Here is a 10,390-nt window from a genome sequence, read left to right as displayed (position 1 = left end):
AGAGAGATGGATTTGCTTTTCTGAAGTGAACACATTGACAATAAAGGTATTTACAATCAAGATAATTCTTCAGACTCTTATAATCAGAGACGCTTCGAGAGGGCAATTCATCTGATCTTGCATATCTGCAAACAAAACCATGCTTGAGAAGTGCCCATGGCTCTCTGCAAGCCTATAGAGCAAATCCTGGTGAAGGGCTCATGTGTCTGCACTCGGCCAAAGGGAGCTCACCCTGCCTGTTTCTTCTTCTGTGTTTGCCCTGGAGGTCTCCAGAAAGAAGACCTGAAAGAACTGAAATGGGAGCTTAATTCCAGGGAAGACTGGGAGCACTGATGCACACACTTTGCAGGGGACTGAGGACTTAGTTCAATCACTCACTGAATTTAAAAGGTGTTAGGGAATTAGGAGTTCAAATATTACATTAACTATAGATCCTATTTCCCGGTACTTTTGACACCTCCCTGGTGTCAGATACTTGTAAGTACCCAACCAAGATGGTCTGAAAGGACCACCCTTCCCATGCAGCCGTTCCTGCTGCAAACCACATCTGCCGCTAGTTCCCTGCCCATTCCCACTACTCTCGCCAACAACTCAAAGGGCTCTGTGCACTACAGGAACAAATTTTTCAATTAAACACTCACTCAGTAACTGTCCTTTGTCAGAAGCTAGGGATCCTCACGGCAGAGCTAGGAGGAGAAATGATGCCTGTCCCTGGTCATGCATTCACAACTCAGCTGTTCAGGGAAAATCCACTGTCCTCAGTGTTGAGTTGAACACCAAACCGCGGATGAGAGCGGCCGAAATGCTTCCTCCTGCTGTGCCTGCTATGCGGCGGTGACTCCCAGGGAAAGGAGGGCTGGAAATGCCAACCAGAGCAAGGTTTCCAAAAGCTCAGGGCCAACCCCTGTAGCTACAAACACAAGCAATTTCATTTCGCTCTGCTCAAGAATAACAGATTTTCTCTCTACTCAAGCAGACCCCAGCTGCGTTTGCTCAACACCGTGCTCCACATGTAAGGGCTGAGTTTTCTCCAAAGGCTTCACACCAGCCTGCTGTTTTTAAGCTTCGCTCTTCGCTAACCCCTTCGTCTCAATGGACTAGATCCTCCCGCTCACAGAGGCCCAGAGAAGATGTCACAGCTACCCATAAAACAGGAAAAAAAATTATCCAACACATCTTCTGAGTCACCTGCAATCCTTCCATCACAAATGTATCAATGAACTGAATGGTACAATGTTAAACTGAGTTAAATTGTCACCAAACTCTTCTATCCAGAATTGAAGTGACCTTAATTCACTTTAGAAGAAAATCTTAGAAAAAGATTCCTCTAGTTCTGTCTTTTTAAAGAAGGGATCTATAAAAGCTGAATCTATTGAAGAGTTAATTCAGATTAGTTTCTTCAGCAGACAAGCTCTACGACTTGCACCTCCAATAAAGAACGGCACTTCCATTTAATTATGTTTTATCAGATGATTCACATCTCCTACTGAAATTCTTCATGCGAGTTTTGGATCCGTTTTTGCCCCAGCGTTAGTGATGCGCAACGAGCCTATTACACAAGTGCAAACTTTAGATGGTGCAGGAAGATGGAAACACCCAAGGGTTTGCTAACTTCCTCCTCTAGTTAGCAAAGCCCATCCCTCCAAGGCCTGAACCTGCCACAGATTAAAGAAGCGCCCAACACGAAGCGAAGCACAGCAAGGCACCATCACCGTGAAAAGCTGCAAGTCACTGGGCCCCGCTATGAATTCTTCGATGCCGGACATGGGAAGTACCAGCTCGATGTACTGAGTCAAGACAGATCTGTGGGAAAGAGGTCGTAAGGCTAGTTATAGAAAATGGCTTTAAAGTGGACAGATATAATTTGGAAAGCACTTGCTTTCCCAGTTTAAGACTCCAAAGCAAAGCAGGAAGGAAGGATGGGAAGGTGCATTCACAGGGAGACTCCTTTTCCTTGGTCCTGAGGGCAGAAATGGGAACAATAAAGCTTTCAGAGAATAAGAAGCTCCACAAACAGAATTAAATTGAAACATCGTGACCGGGACATAATTAAGGAAACTCCTAATTTAGGGCTAAGCTATCTGATAGGAACTTGCTTGCTGGCTATCGTTACGCACTGACCTGTTAACACGTTGTCAAATTCACCCTTTTCAAGTGACTCAGAGGGAGCTGCTCGGATGGCCCAGATTGACTTTATTAGCGCAGATTCCTAATTGAATACCTCTTCTGCAAGAGGCATTATTACAACAGGAGTAAGCCAAAAGGCGGCACGAATATCTATTCCTGAGTTTCCTGATGTGACGCAGCACAGCAACTGATGCACGAGACATTTGTTTCCTACCTCTCCAAAACTTTGAATACAGAATAGATCTGGGGTGAGAAGGAGGAGAGGGCAGAGATGTTCGTTAAGAAAATGTAAAGAAACCCTTCGTTTTAGAGGAGGAAAGAGTAATGGCCCTGAATGGCATCCAACAAGACTCCCACTCAAAATGTTCCTCTTACAGGGAGGACAAAGCTGAACTGCACCTGCTAGTCCATAAATGTTGTTCCTATTCTGACTAACACAAGCATCAAAGTTTATTAAATTCCCACTCTGGTGCCTTGACAGCCACAGAAATCTATGGAAGGCCTGAAGAAAAAAAAAAAACCAACACAAAAATCCCTCGGCATCAGCAGATTACTTGACGTTACAGAACAGATGAAATGCTACCAGCATGCCCAGAACCACAGCATGTGTCATCAGCTCCGCTCAAGTCTACTGGATTTATCTACCTCTTTTCAATGGCTCTTTAATAAAGTTACAGAAGAAGAAAATTAAACTGCAAAGTACCAAGTGGTTGCACTGAATCACACACAGCACAAACGTAAGGTGAGAGGCGCTTCAAACAGAGCAGCACAAAGACAAGTTTTGAAGAACAAAGGCATTTTCTTTCCATTCGATTATCCTGCCTTTCATGACTGCAGGAAAAAAACGCTGGCATCATCTCGCTGGCTAGGTTAAACAAGAGGGGAGTACCTGCTATTTGAGTTAATGAGTTAGCCAGCTGGCCTTTTTTTTTTTAAACAAGAGGGGAAAAAAGGTCTAATTAGCTGAATTAATTTCTTAAAAATAAACAATGGAAGAGTTGAATATGAAATTGTTTGGCGAGCCTGCCTGAAACTATGCTTCTTCTTATCACGACCATGCTGCCAGAAAAACCCCAAATAAATCTATTAATCAATGAGAAGCTCTTGGCAGAAAGTGAGGTCTGCCTATGCCATCAGGTTCTGCAGAATTTAATTTTTCTTTTTAAGGGAATTTTCCCTAATTTTTTTTTTTAAACAAGAGGGGAAAAAAGGTCTAATTAGCTGAATTAATTTCTTAAAAATAAACAATGGAAGAGTCGAATATGAAATTGTTTGGCGAGCCTGCCTGAAACTATGCTGCTTCTTATCACGACCATGCTGCCAGAAAAACCCCAAATAAATCTATTAATATTGAGAAGCTCTTGGCAGAAAGTGAGGTCTGCCTATGCCATCAGGTTCTGCAGAATTTAATTTTTCTTTTTAAGGGAATTTTCCCTAATCGCTACCGTGCCTCGTTATCAGTTCCCAGCAAACCAATGCAGTGCTGCTCTCCCAAGGTGGCAAATCCACAACCGCTGCCTCCCTTTCCCAACCGGCCTCGGAAGGAGGAGGCCGAGGGCCTGGGCTGTCCCAACGTCTGCTCAGACACCTGTAAGCAGAAAGGAAAAGAAGAACGACCCCCGTATCATCCCTCGCCAGGGCCAGGTATGAGGCTGAGCAGTAGCCAAAGCAACCTGCAGCAGAAAAAATGATTCCTAGATCCTTTGGGAGCAAAGAAGATGAGGGAAGTGAAACTGCTAGCCTCACGCTTAAAAGGCAACTCTGGAAACGGAAGCAGGTCAAGCTCTTTTGCCACCACAGCTACCGGAAAGAGATTTGGCTGTAGCTAGCAGAAACGGCAGGAGCAGGACTAAATAAACATACTCCTCTTGCAAACACATATCCCTTCCCCCGGGTTACTGCCTTGAAGCTGCAACTGCGACGACCTTCCGGCTTCAGGATGCCTCATTTCTAAACTCTGCCACACGCTGCTGCTTGCTAAGGGTGCAAAAAATATCCTTTTGCACAGTCAGATCAGCAGACTCCAAGCCACAGGCGTCAATTTTAAAGTTTTGTCTCTTTATTCTTTCAGCCTTAAGGGATCACTAAAGACCCGTCTGAAATTGGAGCACAATTATAATGTTTTGACACGCTGCTTGCCCCATCCCAAGTCACTGAGTTACAGAAAGATCCTAACAATGCAGCAGTCAAAGCATGTATGATTTGTTTTTCCATGTACCACTTGCTTGTTTCACGCAACCATTTTATTGCTTGCTCATTTGGCTGTTTAAAGACGTTGCCATTCACAAAAAGGAAAGCACATAAGCTAAAGGCAACAGAAATTAGGGAGAACTGTCTATTCCGTTCAGAATACACAGGGAACGACCCTCAAAGCCAAAAACAATAATTAAAGGCCAATGTGAAAGGTTTCACTCAAATCTTGGGGTCACATATGACCCCAAGAATCTGTATTTTCCTTATAGCACGTGGCTTTCTCCATAGAAGAAGCAAATCCCTGTTTTTTCCTTTCCCTTTTGCCCAGCTCACGTTAAAGCAGCCAAAAAGCAAAGGAAAAACAGCGGATGCAGCCAGGGGATGCTTTGGCATCTGGAAGCTCAGAGTTCGGTGCTGCAGGGAGGCAGTTGCTCAGTGCAGTTTTTTTCCGCTGTAAAAGAAACCTCCCTGGGCACTCAGGGGAATCGGTGAAATGTATTCATGCGGTATCAGCCTCCCAGAAGATGTACGCACTCAACAGCATCTCACGCAAGCAACCTGAGTTAAAAAGGACGACTGGTCTCGAGTTCAGGGTTTCCACACACAGGTGGGATTCAAGGTCAGAAGAAACCCTTGGCCTCTAACCTTCAGAAAAGAAGTTTATCCAATAAAAGTTGCCAATGTTTCTAAATCTCAAGGACAAGCAACCATTTTGGTTTTTTTTCCCCAACCAAGGTGCATTTGGAAAAAACACTTTTACATGTGCAGCATATTTTTTTATCAACACATCTAGCCTCAAAGTTCTTTAAATATTTGAAAATTAGGAAATAATGGCACATAAAAGCTTACAGATTCCTATTGCTAAAGGAAGTTTGCTTCAAACACACAAACCACCGTTTATTAAGATGACGACAGTTCAACCAGAAATTCATGACGGCCATCCAAATGTTTACAACCGACAGGATACACCCTTTTTTAAGCCAGCTATTTAGAGTATCACCTCAACCAAACTGCACAACGCAACGCCAGGTCACCAATAACGCTCAAATTTACCAAAACTCATCCGAGCAACAGCTATCGGTGTTCACAACACACGGTGCGGCAGCTGTGCTTTCGTCTCCAACGCATGCTCAACACAGCAGGCAGGATAAAGAGCAGACCTACCGAGGCGATCGCACGCTTCCGCCGAGTAATTCTGCTTTGCAAAATTAAAGATTAAATGCTGCCCTACCTGTAGTTCCTTGAGCAATATTATATGAGACAGAGCAAGGGAAGGCAGCCATCCCGTGGCACAGAGAGAAAGCAGCCGGATTCAAGCTCTCGTTGTAGCACTCACAGCTAACACCGTGCAAGCTCCCAGTTCATTCCTTGAACAAAGCTGTATCATTTTCCTTCCGTAATTCGATGGATTAGAGGTTGCCAAGCACATCGGGTAAGCTGAAACAGATCAACGTGGAGGACCTCATCCAGGTTAAAAATTTGGGGCTGGCAGCGAAATAAAAGCAAGGATCACATTCTGCCAGGCTGCAATAGGAAAACTCAGCCAAAATAGATTGCTAGAATGAAAAACCAGATTCCTGGGCTGCAATCAAAGCACTGGTGGTTTTAATACTCTGAATTTTCGTTCTGGTTAAAGGCTCGCATCTAGAGAGATGTTCCTCCTGGAACTACAGGACTATTTGCTATTTTCGTATTTACCAATGAAAACTAATTGCAGCTACAGCCATGAATCCTCTTCATTTTATGTGTGGCTCAAATCGGGATTTGAAGACTATGCTAAAGCATTTTAAATCAAGCCCTTCTTTCCCTCTCCTCCAGATCACCTGGAACAAAGCATGGGTTTATTTAGTCCCAGAGCATAACCAACAGATATCCAGGTGTAGCCTCAAACACCTCCCAGAACAGCAACCCCAGCAATGTCCTTTATAAGCTCCCTTTTTTCTCAACCTATTTTAATCACGATATCCACCGGAGGGTCATTTGCAAAGTAAAAAGTGCAACAAAAGTCGGTGTGGGATGTTGTGGAAGGGGAGGGTGATTTTATTTTACAAAATATTTAAATAAGCTGGTTCTGGCCACTCATACCCACAAGAACCAAGTATATCCAAGCGATCCGGCCAGGATCACTTAGGTACAGCGCAGAGTTTGAAAGGACAGCTGCCAAGCCCTCACTACGATTCCCGGGTTGTTCTTCATTTAGAAAGACAGACTAGGTTTGGACAGGTCTTTTATACCCTCTGGCTCCTACAGCGAGATGCTTTGGCCTCAGAGTTTTGCTTCCTTCTGCTTCCACAAAGTTTAGGCAGGCCTGGTGCCTATTGTCTGCATTTCCTCATTTTGAGTTTCTTAAAGTTCTTCCTGTCGGGCTAGCAGGAAAAGGAACGGCACGGGCACCGAGCCGCAACCGCATCGACTTTGACCTGTTATCGGGGTGAAGGGTCTTCCGCTCGCAAGACTTGCCCCAAACATGCTGTCTCTTTCCATCAACCTCCGGTCTTCAACCCTATTCATCCCAGTGTAAGGCCATGCCACGTGGCATATATTACACCGCGACATTATTAGCGTTACTACTAGCAATACAATTTCTATTTCAAACACTCTTTTTGGAAATACAAACTAACTAACTACAGGATGTAAAGCTAACAAATACAGCGTGGCTTTTGGTTCCCATCTTTTCAAAGTAACACACCAGTGGTGAATAGCTAAGGTGCGTGTACGCATCCTCTTTACTGCTTCTTAAGGCTTTCTGAAGATGGTATCAGTACTATTTTCCCTCCTACCTAGTTTTTCAACATCCAGAATAGCAGGTTTCAATATCTCCCTTTCCATTTATGATTTCTGCAAGACTCCTGAAGGACATTTAGGTCAAGGGCTGAAGCCAAAGCGCTGCTAGCGCTAGAACAAGACAAGTCAATATTGACTTTGACTCCAGTCTTCAAAGCTTCATCTTTTTCATACTGGCCAGACAAAATAAGTTTGTAATTCACGTAATTAGAGTCCCTTACAAACGTTTGGATGTGAATGCATCGCCGAGAACAAGGTTTAAAACCTGTTTGTTCATCCAGCTGCATTCAGCCTCTCCAGGTCACACAGCTCCCTTCCGTGGCAGGCTGCCTGCGCCTGAAAAATACCCAGGAGAGAAAGCAGCCGCGCCTGGGTCCCCGACGCCTGAACGACGACTCTGCCCGGGGCTGAGGGCAGCTGGGAGGGGCCAGAGGATCCAGCCAAGGATGCGAAACACAACCCGCAGGCCACCGGCCAAGAGCCTTTCAAATATTTGAAGCCTCTAAAGCAACGTTTCTAAGAGAATGATCATTCTCACATCCAGCCGTGAGAGCTTTCGGGCTTGGATCGATGTCCAGAACGGGTCTGCTTCTTCACCCTGTTTCTCGGAGGCTTTTGTTTTCAAACCTCTTTGTAGCAATCACGTATTTCAAACGTTTCTACCAGCGTGCAATCGATGGTCAGTATTTCCCGTGATGAGTAAAACAGGAACGGGATTGTAATACATGCGATAGCATCCCAGAGCGGAGAATAAAATAAGGAGTCCTTATGAGTGAACTGTCCTTATTGAGAAACCAGAGCAAAAGAGGAAACATTTGCCCCAGAAATTTATATATTACAGATTTTACACCGCTAAAATTGAGCGTTCCTCGGGTTGTTTGGGTTTTTTTTGAAAACGTAAAAGGAAAATAAAGAAAGGAATTCTGGAAAGTGAGAACCATAGAACAGCCCAGCTTGGAAGGGATCTGGAAAGATCATCTGGTCCAACCTCTTGTGGGAAAGGGAGTCGAGATGAGATTATCCAGCACCTGCTCCAGCCGCCTCTTGAAACCTTCCAGCGACAAGGACTCTACCGTGTCCCTGGGGAGGTTGTTCCAGTGACTGACTGCTCTGTCTGTAAAAAACGTCTTTCTTACATCGAGATGAAACCTCTCCTGATGCAACTTGTACCCGTTGCCCCTTGTCTTCTCCACATAGCTCCTTGTGAAGAGGCACCAGGCCTCAGGCTTGCTCCCCCACGTGACACAAAGGGGTTCAGGATATTTGTGTTTCCTGTTGTATTTTTTTAAAATATATATGAGAAACTCTGAACCTCTCCGCGCAAAAAAACCTACCGTGATTGGTACACTGGGAAAATTATAGCTCAAGACGAGAGCATAAATGCTGAGCACGTGAGAGGCAAAGATATATTTAGGTTTCCAGATTGTTTCTATCCACTTAACCCCAAGAGTCTGATGAAAACACTGAAAAAATTTAAACGTGGACAGGAAGATTTCCAACGAGGAGAAGAACAAACCGCACACCACCTATATTTGACATTTCTGTTCTTTCTAAAGCTTACAAACACCTAAAAATAGCTCCTTCCTTTCCCTTATCCAACATACAATTTGAGATGTTTAAAGAGCCTTTACTCATCACGAGGCAGCAAAAAACATAAACAAATTGCTTATTTTTTTTGAGCTGTTAAGCCATCAGTAAGACTCTCTTAGAGACGCTGCTTGAGAAATGCCCCTATTGAGAAACCCTCGATAGAAACACTCCGCTTGAGAAAGCAACCAGAGCAGCACAGCCCTGGCACCAGCTCCCGCTAGCCGCCTGCTTACCTTCTGTAATCATTTCCCCATGCGAAGGAAATTCTCCGGCGTGAAAAAGGTGACAAAAGTTAAAAATCTTTTCTACGCGTGGGTGGAAAAGGAGAATGTGACAAAAGCAGCCCCTAAATCAATGCGTATGCTCTCACGTTCAACCAAGAGATAGCCCAGATCTACTTCAAACGACACAAGGCTTAGCAGGAGCAAAAGAGCTCTGCAGGGAGGGATGTAGCGAACACATCCAACACCAAAGCCTGCTACGAGCTCTTCGCGTGCTTTCACGACAGTAATTACTTATAGAAACAGGATTAAAAGGAGACAGCGCGCTTTATGGAAGGAGTCTGGGACACTGAATGGTGGGGAAAATGAAGGAAGGCCTCCTGGAAACTCTGAAAGAGAACTGGGAAGTAAGAAAACAAACCTGGTTGGGGGAAATGGAAGGAGGGCGAAAAAATATTCCTCTTTCTCTCTCAACAGTTACGTAAGGGCTGCTGCTGGAGCTCTATAAATAGGACCTTAACAGGTGTCAAACAGGGAGAAAACTCCAGCAATCGACTCAAACGGGATTTTTCCATCAGGTAGTTTTTTAGCAAGGTTGACAGTCAGCTTCGGGTTTGTTAAGGCTGGACTTGAGCGCTAAGGCTGAGCTGAACGGGGGTGGTTTGTCCCCGGGGCTGCAGCACCTGCCCCTTCGCAGGTGGCGGAGGGCAGGATTCCACACCGGGACATAATCCGTAGCCAAAAGCAGGATCATTACAGCCGTGTCAGGAGCATCCGCTACCGGTTAGCTCAAGCCAACGATTAAAATTCAGGAACGTGAAGATAATCAGATCTTGTGTTACCAGAAAAGGCCCTTATCACAGGAGGAAGCAAACATGTTTGAGAATTTGCCCAAAAATAGGAAGTGTGGAGCCACTTAGCAAATTCACAGCGGTCTTGCACGAGGCTCGAAGGCATCCTTGCCGCAGATCCAGATCGTGACAGGATTCACAGGGATGGAAACACGGACCCTGGTCTGAAAGTCTGTTCCCAGCTGCCGCTGGTGCTCCAGACATGCCGAACACAGGCTCCTACCCCTGAGGCACCGAGGGGCTTCACATCCCCCACTGAGGGATCTGAGTGGTGGGGCCAGAGGCAGCCGTGGCCAAAAAGGATGCCCTGAGGCTGGGGTACCCACCTCCTGGGTGGCAGCACCCCAGCACCATATGGCCCTTGAGGGCAGAGGGTGCTGTAAAGATAAGGAGCGGGGGATACCCCAAACCAACTGGGAATAACCCCCCACCCTATCACAGAACCATGGGGTGCCCCACATCCCTCCCGGTACCACAGAACTGTTGGGATGGGGGTGATCTCCCCAGTCCTGCGATTGTGGGGTAACCTCGGCCTCCTCCCCCTAATATCCTGGGGCTGCTGGGGCGGGGTGACCCACACATCCAGAGACTATGGGGGACCCCCCCCCCCCCCACACACAACAA

At 45.6% G+C, this 10,390-nt stretch overlaps 2 protein-coding genes across 2 annotated transcripts in view; one reads left to right on the top strand and one right to left on the bottom strand.

Annotated features, from left to right (window-relative positions):
* KLHDC10 (kelch domain containing 10) overlaps positions 1–8,940 on the bottom strand; it is a 19,656-nt gene extending 10,716 nt beyond the window's left edge. Inside the window, exon 1 of the mRNA XM_009331014.1 lies at positions 8,928–8,940. Coding sequence (XP_009329289.1) covers positions 8,928–8,940 — 13 coding nt within the window. The remainder of the gene's footprint in view (positions 1–8,927) is intronic.
* A 340-nt stretch (positions 8,941–9,280) lies between these two features.
* The window catches only part of ZC3HC1 (zinc finger, C3HC-type containing 1), a 13,974-nt gene continuing 12,864 nt past the window's right edge, over positions 9,281–10,390 (top strand). The window contains exons 1-2 of the mRNA XM_009331013.1: positions 9,281–9,322; positions 9,613–9,698. Coding sequence (XP_009329288.1) covers positions 9,281–9,322; positions 9,613–9,698 — 128 coding nt within the window. The remainder of the gene's footprint in view (positions 9,323–9,612; positions 9,699–10,390) is intronic.

The sequence above is a fragment of the Pygoscelis adeliae genome, unplaced genomic scaffold, assembly GCF_000699105.1.
Source record: "Pygoscelis adeliae isolate BGI_AS28 unplaced genomic scaffold, ASM69910v1 Scaffold129, whole genome shotgun sequence".
Classification (NCBI taxonomy): Eukaryota; Metazoa; Chordata; class Aves; order Sphenisciformes; family Spheniscidae; genus Pygoscelis; species Pygoscelis adeliae.
This window is presented reverse-complemented; position numbering and strand designations above follow the sequence as displayed.